The sequence below is a fragment of the Ambystoma mexicanum genome, chromosome 2p, assembly GCF_040938575.1.
Source record: "Ambystoma mexicanum isolate Mex_15411 chromosome 2p, UKY_AmexF1_1, whole genome shotgun sequence".
Classification (NCBI taxonomy): domain Eukaryota; kingdom Metazoa; phylum Chordata; class Amphibia; order Caudata; family Ambystomatidae; genus Ambystoma; species Ambystoma mexicanum.
The window spans coordinates 449078851-449094936 of record NC_090923.1 but is presented as its reverse complement, the minus strand read 5'-3'; the positions used below and the strand labels follow the sequence as shown (position 1 = coordinate 449094936).

Genomic DNA, 16086 nt, shown 5'->3' with positions numbered 1-16086 from the left:
CCCTACTGTGGGACTTCTGGTATGCACTGGTGCCTGCGTATTGATACGGATTTATGCCCTACTGTGGGATTTCTGGTATGCCCTGGTACCACTGTATTGATACGGATTGCTGCCCTACTGTGGGACTTCTGGTATGCACTGGTGCCTCTGTATTGATACGGATTGCTGCTCTACTGTGGGACCTCTGGTATGCACTGGTGCCTCCGTATTGATACGGATTGCTGCCCTACTGTGGGACTTCTGGTATGCACTGGTGCCTCCGTATTGATACGGATTGCTGCCCTATTGTGGGACTTCTGGTATGCCCTGGTACCACTGTATTGATACGGATTGCTGCCCTACTGTGGGACTTCTGGTATGCCCTGGTACCACTGTATTGATACGGATTGCTGCCCTACTGTGGGACTTCTGGTATGCACTGGTGACTCTGTATTGATACGGATTGCTGCTCTACTGTGGGACTTCTGGTATGCACTGGTGCCTCCGTATTGATATGGATTGCTGCCCTACTGTGGGACTTCTGGTATGCACTGGTGCCTGCGTATTGATACGGATTTATGCCCTACTGTGGGATTTCTGGTATGCCCTGGTACCACTGTATTGATACGGATTGCTGCCCTACTGTGGGACTTCTGGTATGCCCTGGTACCACTGTATTGATACGGATTGCTGCCCTACTGTGGGACTTCTGGTATGCACTGGTGACTCTGTATTGATACGGATTGCTGCTCTACTGTGGGACTTCTGGTATGCACTGGTGCCTCCGTATTGATATGGATTGCTGCCCTACTGTGGGACTTCTGGTATGCACTGGTGCCTGCGTATTGATACGGATTTATGCCCTACTGTGGGATTTCTGGTATGCCCTGGTACCACTGTATTGATACGGATTGCTGCCCTACTGTGGGACTTCTGGTATGCACTGGTGCCTCTGTATTGATACTGATTGCTGCTCTACTGTGGGACTTCTGGTATGTACTGGTGCCGCTGTATTGATTGGAAACACGGTGATGAAGATCATTGATGTTTCTACCCTCACTTGATGATGCAGCCCTGCAGAGGTGGCTCATGCTCATTTACATTTATATTAAAAACAATTTTAAAAAAAAGAAATAGCATGTGACTCTGTGGAAACCCTCGCTTGACATGACCCTCGGTTTCCATGCCATCACGTGGAATGTATTTGGTGGAAATGGTGGGAATCTGTGTATTCCATCGCAAATTTGAAAAAGCACCTTTGATGCTTGCTTTATAGGGTCCAGGTAAATTCCAATAATGTTGTTGTAGTCCCTTGAACATTTTGTTATTAACATTGCAGTGATATCTTAATCAACCTTAAATATTAAATACAAGCAAATAGTATCCGTACTCAGCACAGGCTCTGTAGACTCGCATGATAACACTCATCCATTTTTGAAAATCAATGATCGTGTAGGTCGTTGTTCCGAGTCGCTAATCGCTTGATGTGCTATGCACTCTGAAGTACACTGCACTGAGAATGAGCACGTGTGTCTGGCGGACATACCCCGGAGCAGACGTGGAGGGGTGGTGAGAGTTGGCGTACTGCAGCATACTGGGAACTTCTGTGCTCTCTCCCCACCTACCGCCTCATCCTGGCGTGGTGCAGTGCGCTGTGGTGAAAATGCCTCTGAAACGGTGCATCCAAGGGCTTTGAAATGTGGTTTTCGAGGTCCAGTAAGGACCTTGAGTTTTGTTTCTCGCATCCATATGCTTGCAATGATCCCTGTCCAGTGATTTTATGGCCACCTTGATGTGTTGATCTTCCAGGCAACCATCTCATGTGTGCAGGGGCTCAAATCCAGGGAACGGGGTGGGGTGTCCACATGTAATGTAGCCAGTGATGTCCGCAGGGTCCTAACCAGTAACTGTACAGAATTTGGTGCAGATTGGTGGAACAGTGTAGAATTGTATGAGGAATATGCAAACTCGCAAACCCATAAACACATTATGACTTTTATAAATATAGACTAGGCGCACCGATGTTTCCAGTGTAGATGAGCTAATCTAGTGATAGAAAAATGACTCTTTTGTAAACACCTCCACCTCAGGTTTACACCTGCCACTTGGATCCTACACAAACTATCCATGTAAGTCTATGCTTTACATCGATATACAGACATTGGCCACATGGGAGTACATTTAGGTCCATTCCTATTGCCAATTTCCTTAGACGTTTTACAAAGTCTCTAGTTCTCTCTTTCCTTTGATATCTATGTGAACTATATTTAATTGTTTTCTATGGTAGGACGGCATTTTGGCATTTCTTTTTAATAGTGTTAGTTATTCAGCTCAACATTGAATGCAAATGCTGGACATGTGTCATAGATCCTTTTCCAAAACCCCACAGCTGCTTAGGATATAACATGAGCTAGGTCAGGTGGCTGCAGCCCTTGGTTCTCCAGATGTTTTGGACTACAAATCCCATTAACCCTAGTCAGAATAGTCAATGATGAAGGATCATGGGAGTTAGAGTCAAAAACATCTTGAGAGAAACCGGTTGCAGGCCCCTGATTTAGGTGATGAAAAGACAATTTCGACATAGCAAGCCCTCACGTATTCGGTCTAATTAATAAAGAACTCCAGGGAGCCAGCACTAAGATCATGTCTATTTGAGTCACGGACATTCAGATGAGACTCTGCCAAATCGGCTGTACAGTGGAGGATCTTTTGAACAATCCAACAAAAATAAAAAATAAACTACTTATTCAGGATTGGATATCAACGCAAGATCAGGCCAACAAAAACAAACTGACAAAGAACATACCCCTGATAATAAACAAAATCAACCAACCTCCAAATTACATCCAAAAATGTCCCAACAAAAATCTAAGGGAAAACATTTTGAGAATAAGACTACATTTACTAATGACTAAAGAGGTAGTAGCCATAAGAAGCAAACTGGGCGAAAACTTCTGTCGGTTTTGTCAAAACAAGAGCTTAACTGAAAATTTAAGACATCTATTGTTAAATTGCCAAGCTCTTGAACAGCAAAGAAAAATTCATTTCAACTACATCCTTTTTGATCTCCATTCCTACGACGAAAATGAATGGTGGTCTCGTATTATGAGCGGCGAACAAACTACTTGGGTAATCGCAGTCACCAAATTCTTCCAGAGTTTGAATCTAGATAACACAAGACCAGATGGAAAGTTATGACGAAAGACTGCACAAAAGAATGGGGGTGGGTGAATTTCTGAATTTCTGAATCAATATGAGACCTAGAGCCGGAAAGGGTACCTAATATCCAAGGACCACACGGTATGTTCGTACTACCACCTCATTCAACCACCCAACCCCCCTTCGAAGGATCTTGACTTTCTTTTAAAGTTTTACCAGATCACAGAAAAGATGAAATTGCTGATTCTTGTAAAAATTGATTTTTAATTAAAACAAGTAATAAAAAAATAAATTAAAAAAATACAATTTCCAGATCAGATTCTGAGTGTGTACCACACAAGAGATTGGTAAATTCAGTCTGCCCTTGTTGGTGAGAGGCAATGCCCAGTTGGAGGGCACTAAAAGGGCCCTTGCTGGATATCTTCTTGTCAATTTACGCAAAATATGCACAGGCAGCCCAAAACGTGCCTAAATTGTACTGAAACATGATTGGTCGTCAAGGTAAGAGCATGCAATGGCTGCATCAAAGTCAACCCACATTAGTAGCCGGGATATGTGTATCAGAGAATAGTAACCTTTCATTTCCCTATTATAAATACATTTGCAAAGGACATATTTTAAAGAGTGATCAAAATAAATAAAAAGTGGGCTCCGTTATATAATATTGCAAAAGAGTTCACAATATGCAATGTATAAATAATGTGCACATTGGATTAGCGTGCAAGGACAAACGTGCATGGGGCCCTAGGATCAGTAAACTAGGGGTGATTTAAGGTTGGTGCACCTGCCCACATTTAAACTGCTGCATGCCTTGGAGAAGCAACCTTGGATGCTGTAACACATTATGCATAGTGGGAGGCTCCCCAGCTGTTGCTATGCGGGGGGAGGGGGGGTCTAACGTCCCCACGAGGTGGGGTGCAAATGCCTAGGTTGGGTACACTGCCATTCACTGCTATACGTGTATGCCATGGAGTAAGCACACTGTCCCATCTCCTAATAGTTTGCAGTCTCTTATTGTCCACACCGGAATGTAGAGGTACAGTGACGTCTTCACGTCCGCCCAAAAAATGACCTAATTGAAAAGAACTCTTTATTGACCACTGTCATGGTAGTCTACAAAGTGCAGCAAACAAGGGAGGGTCGTATTTCTATAGCAAGGCACACCTTTCAGCCATCTCATGCACGGAGTTGAGTCGTTTTCCTGGAAGACATCAGCTATGAAGACTGGTTTCTAATGTGCTTAGATGCTTAATGCTCAGATGGCCATCACACCTCGTTTACATGCCATTCATCTAGTCCTTTGAAAAGCACTAGATGCAAAATACAACAAACTGTATGACCTATACAAAAGAACTATGGCAATTGAATGTGGTGCCATGTTATGTTGCTGAAAATAAATGCTTACTGAATACTTTGAAATGTTACTTCGATTTTTGTATTTTTTTTATTTCATGGGGGGGTCCCCCTCTCCTATCCCACGCCAAATCCCGCCCCCTTTTTACCTCTTAACCCGCAGCTATATATTTGAAGTAGTTTCCAGCGTGGAAACCACGGGATACCATTCAATATATCTCACGGTGACGAATCCCTGATGTATCGCAACAAATGCTTTCTATGCAAGACATATGTACAGCTCTGCAATATCTTACCTTCAGCGCGTTGCCATAGATCAGACATGTGTGTTGCATGACTTAGGGGAGCGGTTTATACCTGGCCAAATGGCGCCAGCGACATCAACATAGCTAGGCCTATCACCCGGCATCCAGCAGCAGCCATGAGTGTACGTGCTATTTGCCTGAGTCACTCTGTACTTGAATTGCAGCTCATTATTCATTAGTAAACAGGAAAGAGGAAATGGTTTTGCATTAAGATTGTCAGCAGCTGTTTGATGTCAGCTATGAAACAGCAAAGTGATGCCAAAGGGAAGCCTGTGAAAGATTCATGAAATTAGACTTGCTTTGTCTTTTCCAGGTTCTACATTGAAAGCATATCATTTTTGAAAGATAGCACTACCGTGGAACTATTCTTCCTGAATACAAAGGCCTGTGTGCACAAGGTAATATACTATGTTTCACTGTTTCAAGGACCACACAAGGTATATACATCGTATGTATGTGTTCATTAGTTTCTTTATTGGTGACTTGAAACAAGCTACAAGCCAGCAAGCGCCACTTGAAATATTCTATTATTTCATCTTTAAACATTGTCCAATACACATATGTATATATATATATTTCTGTTGTTACTAGCCTATAAGATAGCTTGTCAAGTTAAGTGCTCAGCCAGTTAGGGATTTTCCTCTGGCATGTGTGTTCAGCCTGCAGGACACAGTTGTGAATCAGGGCATGGCCAACAAAGCCCTTAATCCTTCCAAGGAGGATAAATTGGTTAATGATAATACCTATTAGTACAGCACTCAGAAGCAAGACTAATCTGGTATAAAGCACTGCATAAACATATAGTATTATGTGTTATTGTATTAGGCTCCTGCTTATAGCACTATGGGAAATTGTTTCCCTGATACCAGGAGCTTTGTAAAGAAAATGGGGAAGTCTGAAGGTGAAGTGATTCCGCCATCTTGAAACGGCAAAATGCACTTGCAATTCAAGTATTTACCTTTCACTCGCTCAGAATAATGTTGTGGTGTGTGGCTTGTCATGGTATACTATAGATTATGTTATGTCATGTTTACACCTTCAAAGCCGTTGTTACAATTCACGTTTTACTTTTCGGGACCAGACTGTGTTTGTTTGCTAAGTGAGATTCGCCACCACAACTGCAATGCTTCATCCTGCTTGTTCTTGCTAATAAAGTTCGAAAACGGCTGAATCGAGGCCGTCTGATCTTTTGGCAAGCGCAGTGGGTGTGGTCACAACATAAAGGGCATTAATCGGACGTTGTCAAAATGCCCATATGAACAAAATAATCATTCAAACATTAACTAAACATTTCTCCCTAAAGAGCTGACCTGTGGGGGTGTTGAATAAATGAGATGGATCGGCGGCACCAGTGTGGCCATGTCATCCTTTAAAAAGGACACTGCAATGTGGGTGGGCGGCATGTGCACGCGCCTGTGGTCACCGACCAGGGAACCTGGTGTCGAGTTTCAACGTTCCCAAGTGGGCAACTAGCTCTTTCGGCCAGGCAGTCATGTTCTCCTGCTTTTGCTGAACCACTGTTACATGCCAGCCTGTGACTTGTGCTTTGCAGCCCTGCTGGGAACCCTATATCCCCTGAGCATCCGGTGCCTAGGGCAAGGCGGGGAAACAAAACAAGGCAAGTAGGCAGCAGGCTCTTCACAGGTTCCCTACAGAGGTCAAAAGGAGAGAAATTAGAAGTTTAACAGTGAGGACCTATGATAAAGTGACTGTATCAGAAGTCTTACCCGGTAGAGGGTTCAAGATAAGCGGTGCTTGCTCCTCCCTGCCCCCCACAGTGATTCTGAATGGCAGAGAAAGCCGCTGGAAGTCCAGGGAAAAACGGGTAGCCCCTGAGCAGAGGATGCAGCGTCCCTAGTGGCAGAAATCTAGAGGAGTAAAGATTGCCCAGTAACGGGCTAGCAGGCAGACCACCAAATCAGACCGAATGTGCAGAATGATTTGCGTGTTCTTATCAGGCACACCAGACAGGTGGAATCAGGGCAGCATGGAGGCAGCCGCAGAAATGGTTTGCCAAGATATGCCAGGGTAAGTGGGACTGGGAAAGCAGGAGAGAGCAAGCGCAAAGAGAATGAGAGGAGCAAAGAGGGAAACAAGGCCAACCTCCGACCCGGCGGCAGGTGGAATGATGAGGACGGCCGCACTGCCAAAATATGCCCAAGAGACACCCAGCAAGAGTAGGTTCCAGGGTTGGAACAAAACCAGGGAAGACATTCACCAAAGGACGTTGCCAAGCATTCTCCAGCAGTCTGCAACCTTTCGCTCTCCAGATGTTTTGGACTACAAAATCCATTAGCCCTAGCGAAAGTAGTCAGTGGTGAGGGATCATGGAAGTTGTTGTTCAAAACATTTGGCGAGCTGCAGGTTGCAGACCCCTGCACTAAACACTGTCTGGTCACCTATAGTTAAGTTAATCAAACCCCTTATCTATGCTCTTTCCAAATGTCTATCTTATCCAGAAACTAGCAGAACCCCTTTTCCCTTCCTGCCTTTTTGCACAATTTCCATTGGGCTAGATTTACAAAAATGCTGCAGAGAACACAGATGAACACGTTCCTATACACCAAAGTGAGCAGCTTCAACATTGCAGGATGTTGAAGCTGCTCCCTTTGGTGTATAGGAAAGTGTTCATATACACCTTCATGGTGTAAATGAACACTTTCATTTAAAGCGAGCAGCTTCAATGTTGCAGCCTGCAACATTGAAGCTGCTCGCTTTGGTGTAAATGAAAGTGTTCCTATACACCCAAGTGTTGTATATGAACACTTTCATGTACACCAACAAGGCTTCTTGTGACACTCCTCCAGTTTAACGGCACCAAAAGGGTACCGTATATGTGCGCTAGTTTAGCGCAGATATTAAACTGGCGGAGTGCCACAAGAATAGGCCTCCAAAATGGCCATTTACGAATGTGGCGGTTGCTAGGTTGGTTTCCAACCCATCCCAGCAACTGCCACATGTATAAGCCTTTTAACGTCCTTTTCGGTACTTAACACCTGGATGAGAATAGGGCCCTCAGTATAATCCCCATCTCGCCAAGCTCCACTTCTGCCATACCTTTGTTCCTCTAAAACCTGACAATACGCTTGTAGTGCCTGCTATTTGATGGTGTCAGTATAGACCTTACCTCACTAGTCACATGTGTGGCTCATCCCCTCAGACATGCTGTGCATGTGGTTTAACATTGTCTGCACACACTTAACTCCATTTTCTCATCATGTCTTCGGAGGAAGTTGTCCCATCTGGTACCCGCCTACCTCACTGCAGTAGTTACACTGCATTTGGTGAAGCAGACATTTTGCCACATGTTTCACTGCATTTTGTAGGCAGGGACCAGGGTAGGGATTGTGGGTCAGATTTATGGAATTATTTGCATGGATGTGCACACCATTCTGCGTGCAAAACCCTGTTTTTCGATGAATGGAATCGACTGCGCAGCACTTTTTCCTAACTTGCGTGCTCATTGCGCAGGCTTTGCAGATCTCTGCGAGCAGTCGAGTGCCTTGCGCGCACCACACAGAGTGTGGGCGAGTCCTGCACAGAGGGCGGAGTAGAGGCAGAACTTGGAAAATGAGGAAAAAGTGGGCGTATCGAGGGACAGGCCACAGGCAGTCCATAGCATGCCCACAAATGCGCATAATAAAGCATATTCATGGATGTGCACGCGCATCCTCCCGCCTGTGAAACGCTCATGCAAATCCCTCCATCGTCTGCCACTCTAAAGCAGGCGTAAGTACACTTGCACATAGCATTCGCAGCACGAAGTTGGGTTTGCATATTGGATTTAGGGGTGCGTGTACGCAGGGAGGGTTCCCATCGAAAGCAGGTGTGCATAAACGCAGTGTAGTGTGGTACAGGAATGGTTTACGGGGGTTTGCACAAAGATTTTTTTTGAGTTTGACCTCAGTTGCGATACATCGTAGGCATACTGTCGGAATGCCGGTAAACAGTTATGGGGAACCCGCGCAGGGTTCTTGAGATGCAGGCCCGCTTGCGGGGGAACCCACGCACTGTTTGAAGGGTATGTGTATTCGCTCCCAGGGGAGCACGCAAAGGTATCTGTACTGGCTACTTTTGCTTTGTGTGACAGCATGTCGGAGGCGTTCCGTCCGGAACTAGCGTATATGGTCACTTTGCGCAGGACATTCCATGAATATGCGGGGCGCGCATTTTTTATTCTGAACACAGGTTCGTTCAGTGTCGTTCTCAGCACGCAGCTCTTGCAAGATTAATGCGCTATTTTCCATGAATCGGCCCCTAAATATACATGATTGTTAAAGGCGTGGGGGGCAGAGGAGGAGTGGGAGGGCATGGGAGAAGGGATTTGGGGCTGTTTCCCCATTAAAAGATGCAGTGAAAAATGCCTCAAAAAGACCTGCATGGCGAGATGGGCCAGATCCATTGCATCTCGCATATCTAGTTCCCATGTGCTACTGACACAGCCATGTCCACTTGATCCCATTAGCTACTGCTTCACTTTGATATTAATGACTCTAGTAGCAGGGACCCCAATGGGTAAGATGGACAGGCGATTTGAATGTCCGACTAGCTGCCAAGAAGCGATAAGTTGACAAGCGCATTACGAGTCCACTGATGCACTGTATATGTCCTTGAAAAGCCGAAAGACAAGACTGACATGTTGATGGCCTGAAGGCAAGTTTCAATGACTAATGTGCACCTAAACAGAATGTGGACAATGAACATCACGTTTTTTTAAGCCACAGCTCCGGGAAAGTGTGACATGCACTACAAAGACCTTGCTACCAGAATAGACTTAATATTAATAATACTAAAATCAGCATTGGCTGATCTTCAGCACTGAGCTTCAAGGCTCTGAGGCACGTTTTGCTTCACATGATGTTGGACCATCATAAAGGCAAGTTACAGTTAATCAGTAGAGTGTTCCATCCCCATTTAAAGGATTAGTCATAGTGAAAGATTAAACTGCATATCGAGCCAATTAACCTGGTAGCTAAGCTCCATCGTGGCATCCCTTTCAATGTTCAACAGCATGAGGGTCTCCGGAGAGAGGAGAGGCGTTTTGACTCGCAAATTAAGTCGGAACCTTCTCGGGGTTAGAGAGATAATTAATTGGAAGTAGAATGCTCACCCACATCAATGCACCTTAAAAATGACAACTGGATTTTTAGGTTAAATATTTTAATTTCATAAAATATGATTCACGTCAAATATTTCAATTCACATATGCACAGAAAAGTACAAAATTAATGTTCACGCATGCAAAAGAAATCAAAACTGCCAAGGGACCACCATTCAGTGTGCTAGATGTAGATGGCTAGTGTTCTCCTTGATTACAGTAGCTAGTAAGCCCTTTAAATTGGTCAATTCTGGTCCATGAGAAAATTAGCAGATTCTCTGCAAAATTCGCCCAATTTCAACCAACACCTGGCAACTCTCAATCACTGCATTGCCATTTTCTGTTCTAACTTTCAGTGCTATGCTGATGATACCCAGCTCATTTTTAGTCTTCACTCGGCCACCTCCTCTCCTTCTCTCATCTCGGATTTCCTATCTGCCATTTAGGATTGGTGTGCCGCCAACAATCTCTGCCTGAATGCTAGCAAGACGGAGATCCTCCTCATCGGCACACCTTCACCATCCTTTCCTGTCACACTCTGGCCGTCCTCCCTTGGCCCACCTCCTACTCCTACCCACGAGTCTAAAAAACTCAAGGTCATCTTTGACTCCACGCTCTCCTTCTCTGCAAACATCATCTTTGATGTCTCTAAAAAGTCCAAGTTCTCACTGCACCTCCTTAAAGTTATTCTGCCTTTCCTCTCCTTCCCCCAGAAGCTCACTGTCTCTCAAGCCCTGGTTCTCTCCAGGTTGGATTATTGCAACAGCCTCTTTCTAAATCTTCCTGCTGCTACTTTCCGCCCTTTGCAACTTATCCAGAACAGGGCTGCTAGACTTGTCCTTGGCCTCAAGCCCTGGGATCGTATCTCTCCAGCCCTGAAATCTCTCCATTTGCTCCCTGTGGCTGCAAGGATTAAATTCAAAACCCTTTCCATTGTCCACAAGGCTTTCTGTGGCCTGGGTCCAAAATATCTTCAGCTGTCCTTCCGTAAATACCTTCCCTCCCGAACTCTTCACTCCTCCACCTCGAACTCCCTCAGGGTCAGTCGTTTTTCAAAGAAACGATCTGAGGGGTAGATCTCTGTCTTCGGCTGGGGCCACCCTCTGGAACAGCCTCCCTGCCTCTCTAAAAATTAAAGAGAACCATCTCTGGTTCCGGAAGCACCTCAAGACCATCTTCTTTGGTTCTGCCTTCTCTCCTCCTCTCCCCTCTAGTCTGTTCTATCCCGGCACCTGGTCACCCTCTGACTCTCGGGCCCAGGTACCTGCTCACCCTGCCACGCACCTGCACTGCCTCCTGGCAAATCCTTGCACTGGAGGCTGTATCTGTTACCCTACAGTCCCCCTTTTCTGTTTTTCTGCACTTATCCGACACACCCTCCGCCTTCAACCTAGCATTTGCCTCTTGCTGGTTGCATTACCGCTGTTTGATGCTTTTTTATTATTTATTTATGCATGTTTTATTTATTCATTTTCATTTCCTTTTGTCCAACACTTTCCACCTCTCCCCCCCTTCCCTTGCACTTTCCCTTTTTCCCTCTCCCATGCACTTGCACGTTCTCAATGTTACTGGGCCTAGTAAGATCGTTGTTTTGTTCTCCTCTGTTCCCCTCCCTTGCCTCGTTGCGCTCTGAAACACTTGGGTACGAGTGCGATACAAATAAAATATCAATATCAATCTGCCGATTTCAGAATTGCAGAATTGGCAGTTTGGGGTGTTTTCCCACTCAAAATTTCATTTTTCAAAATCTCGTTTTATGAAAAACAAAATTTTGGACATGAAAAGGGTTGTTTTGCTCATTTAAATTTCGTGTTTTTCTCAAAGGTTTCTGTTTTGGACCGGCCAAACAGAATTTCTGCATCACAAACATCTTGCCAAAAGTGTACGGAAATCACCCAGCCGGTCGAAGGCAATTGTTGGCGCATTTCGCCAGTTCCGTTTGGCCGGCGGTAATTTCACCCACCCCGAGGGCTAATGTCCCCTTCATGATGGCCTTGTCTCTGTTGACTGATGCAGCCGGCCGGCAGGTCCATGGCTTGAGAGGGAAGGGGGTCTTTGCATCTCTAATATCATTAAAGAATCGTGAATGTGTGTGGAGATGCGCTTGCGCGGCGTGAGCTTGATGTACGGCTGACTTGAGCATTCCCTGCATCTGGCCCGTGTCTGGTCAGACCAGGAGCAGTGGAACCAATGACAGGGCGAGTGCATCTCTGAGTGTTTCCCTGTGGTATCAATGATGGGCTAAGTGATTGCTTTGGAAATAAGCACCATTATGTGCACCAATGCAGCATGAAGTGTCCTTGCAAAATGTGCCCTGCGACTCGCTCCACATGCAGATTGTGACTGTTTTCCAGTTTGTGGGCCCATTTGCTAATCCAAGTTGGAAAATGTTTCTGTTAATAAGCCTAGGAGTTTCCCCCTCCCCCCAAGTAAAATAGGGAACAGCCATAAAATGACTCCCCTCTAGTAGGTTAAGTACTTCCCCCAAAAGCCCGTTTTACAGTAGATATGTGTGGCTCTCTTGTTTTCTCTCCAGCCTGGTTCACTGTTATCATATGTGCTTGCTGTAGCGCCGCAGGATTCTCTAAACCGAAAGCTCATTCGAGGGTTTGATGCAAGGGGAAGCTTGGGCCTTTCTCCTGGACTGTGACGCTGCAAAGTGGGAAGGAGAACTCCAATAATTCGCTTAGAATACAGAGTTGAAAGAAAAATCGATTTGGGGTTATATTTTGAAGGAGGTAATTGTATACCTGCCTCCTCCAGCCACACTTGACAATATAATAATATTTTTTTTTATTTTTTACGGTTTCTTACAAACTTTTACCATTTGACAAAATTTAACGGCATGCATTCCAGCTTCATTTAAGCAATCGATAATCCCTCCAAAACTTTTTCTAAAAAATGGGTTAACGCATAGGACCATCTGGGCATCTCCCCTGCATAAAGGGCCCAGGCTTCCGCATCTAGACCAAATTGTGCCAAAAGGTGGCTATTTAAGTACAAGGTTCTTAAGCTTCGAAGTTTTTGGCAAAACAAGATCAAATGTTTTAACAACTCCTCCTATGATATGGACCATAAATAAAGAGCGTGATATTGCCTTTGTTTCCCTACATTTACAGGTTAGGCCTGTCTTTCTGAAGGGTCACACAGCAGTTACTGGGACAGTGGTCACCCGTCCACTCACATAGTGGGACCGGTCAGGAACTGTTTTTTGGTACACGGCTGGGCCTTTACTGCCAAAATGTAGAAGGCGATCTCATTAATCATTTTATTTTTAGCCCCTTGGTGTCCACTCTCCCCGATTCTATTCCCAGTCGGTCACCTATCCCGGAGTTTTACTGGATAACTGGAGGGATGGCTGTTTCATTCCTCGTAGACAGTGCAGGAAATGGGCCGGAACAAGACGGAGCGATGCTCCGGCAAAAAATGTCTTGCCGGATCCCTGCTCCATGTTCCAGACCCGCGGGGGTCCCAGACATGACTCTTGCAGATCCTGTGCATGAGCAGACCGCTTTCAGAACACTCGGCGGCGTTCGTGCCGAGTCTTCTGAAAGCGGTCTTGCTCGTTGTACTTCAGGCTGCTCCCATTGCACAAAACATTCTTCAATGAAAGCCTCACATACAGTTGTGTAGCTGTTAAAACTGGTATATATGGCCTGCATTTTATAGACATCTCTTTATTAGGATGAATATTGTGACCAATCAAAACAGAAGAGTCCATTATTCGCTTAAAAGTTTTTCTTAATAAATCACTGAGACAAGTTTAACATTTACAATTGTGTACTTTATGTTGTTCCCATAATGCTCTTTGCTTTTATGCAACTCGCCAGGATTGGGTTCTATATAGAGATACTGTGTTGTGCAACCTGGCTGTGGGCCATGCCCTTGGCGCCGCGCCCTCCTTTCCAAAGCCCCGCCCCTCCTAAGAAGTGACGGTTCCACTAATACATTTTTTCCATTTCCAGCACTGCATAGACCTACCATTCAGGGATGGAGCCAGTGAGGTTCACTGGGAGCATCCAACCTTCAGGTCTCCTTTCATAGCTCCTGACACCCCCTGCCACCCACCTGCACTGATGTTTCCAGAAAAGGTGATGGAGACCACACGCCCGTGGGGTCTTCCTACACATCTTGGTATACCCAAACCGATCATCTACTGGTTCACCCCCCTTAGTTTTCATCCTCTGGAAACCAAGCATACATTTTCAAACTCCATTACAAGGAGCAAAGGCATGATGGTGCTAATGTGCAGTGAATGGTGCTAGCATGCAGTGAACGGTGCAAGTGTGCAGTGAATGGTGCTAGCATGCAGTGAACGGTGCTAGCATGCAGTGAAGTGTGCTAGCGTTCAGTGATCCTTCATGGACCCAAGTAAAGTGAGAGAGTGAATGGCCCAGGCCTGGCCAAAGCCTTAGAATGGACAGCGTGCACTGCATATGCAGCGTGCTTCGTTTCTGTGAAGGGTCAGCTGAACCCCATTGGGTTGGCAGGCACTGTTAATCCAGTGTCTTTAGAGCCTGGGGAGGAAAGGGTGGCTGGGAGCAAGAAGGTTAGAGTAGGCTCGGTGCAGGCATATTTCAACAAAGTAACAATTTTTACTTGGTCTGGCATGTGCAAGAGCTGACAAGACTATACCAGAGACTGCTGATTTTACGTGAGATGATCTGCCAAGCCAAGAGCATTGTGATCTTGAACACACCCCGTGAAGTTTGGAAACTACGTGTCGGTCTGCTCTGCATGATCAAAGTGAATATAGGCCAATGGCTGCCGCTGGGCAGGGCACTGGATTTACGCCTTCAGATATAGGCAGAAATGACGGCATAGACTGGACAGTATTTTATTTTTGGAAACTGCCTGCCGTTAAAAAAAACACAAAGTCGTGGTTCAAACTGCTACAAACGTCTGAGTGATGGACAGCGTAAAGAATGGCATAAGCCACCTTTTGATGAGAAGATAAGGCAGTGACTGTTCTAATTAACTCAACAATTCTTCCTTCCTCACAGTGCAAGTGCAATAGTGCGCAAACAGACTGCCACACTGACATTGATGATGCATGTACCCCACCTTGCAGCCAATCGTGTAATCGGACACATCCACCAGATTGGATAGACAGGCGATAAGGATTCCATGATCTACTCTGTCGAATGCCGCAGAGAGCTCAAGCATCACTAAAAGTGAACATTTGCCCTGGTCATTAAATGAAATGACATCAACCCAAACTCTCGTTAGCGCAGTCGCACTTACATAGCCTGTTCCAAAGCTTGATTGGTGTTAATCCAAAACATAATTTGCTTCAGCAAAGCTTGTGGCTGGATAGTTAAGGTCTGTTCCAGAATTTAAGTCCAAAGCAGGCACGCAACTGGTCGATAGTTAGAGAGTACCGAGGGATCTAAGAATGTTTTTTGATGTTTTCTTATACTTGGTAAAATAGCAGGTAAAGAGTCTCAGGCAGATATGTGGAAAAATTGAAAAATCACAGGACGAGTACAGAGGATATCCTTAAAATGAACTGTGTTGGTGTCCATTTTACAAGTAACACACCACCTAGAACTGTCCCTGAAGTTCAGGAGCAGCAAATGCAGTGTAGAAAGTGAACTTGAAGATCATTGTTTTCAATGTCTTACTGTTTGAGAAGCGATTTCCACAAAGTCCCCTTTCTTGCTTTGCGCCCTGTGCCCGCAGCACACTTTTCTAAGCCACTGGGCTGGTGCAGGCATGTTTGTTCACCTAGGCTACTTGACACATTTACCAATCTGCACCGTTTTCTGTTCCTACTTTTAAATAAATAAGATCTGGTCTTTCTCCACTCACTCCGAAAAATCCGGAGACATTCCATAAACTCTCACGTGAGAACAAGCACAGTGAGCATTGAAGAAATGCCAGAGTTATTCAAAAGGGAACATGCATTACATAAAATGATGTGCAACATGTTACTGACGCAGAACATCACTAGGCGCAATAAGAGCCACATTATAGTTGCCAGTTTACATCCATCCTAATGGTTCCTTTCAAAATTCATTCTTGTCCATAAACTCAGTTGTTAAATGGAACATATCCCTTTTTTGACATCGTGTATCCCATTTTTCAACTTTCAATTGGTGTTAAAGAAATACCCCCAAAACAAGGCTTTTATATTAAACATGACATTCAACATGTTACTTGCATAAAATTGAAAATGTTTTAAAATGGTAC

At 45.0% G+C, this 16086-nt stretch overlaps 1 protein-coding gene across 3 annotated transcripts in view; it reads left to right on the top strand.

The window, feature by feature from the left end:
- Positions 1 to 16086, top strand: part of FRMD4B (FERM domain containing 4B) — a 1720334-nt gene that overhangs the window by 1271751 nt on the left and 432497 nt on the right. For all 3 annotated transcript variants that reach the window (XM_069643814.1, XM_069643813.1, XM_069643812.1), the window contains one exon: positions 5110 to 5194. In XM_069643814.1, the coding sequence (XP_069499915.1) occupies positions 5110 to 5194 (85 nt within the window). The remainder of the gene's footprint in view (positions 1 to 5109; positions 5195 to 16086) is intronic.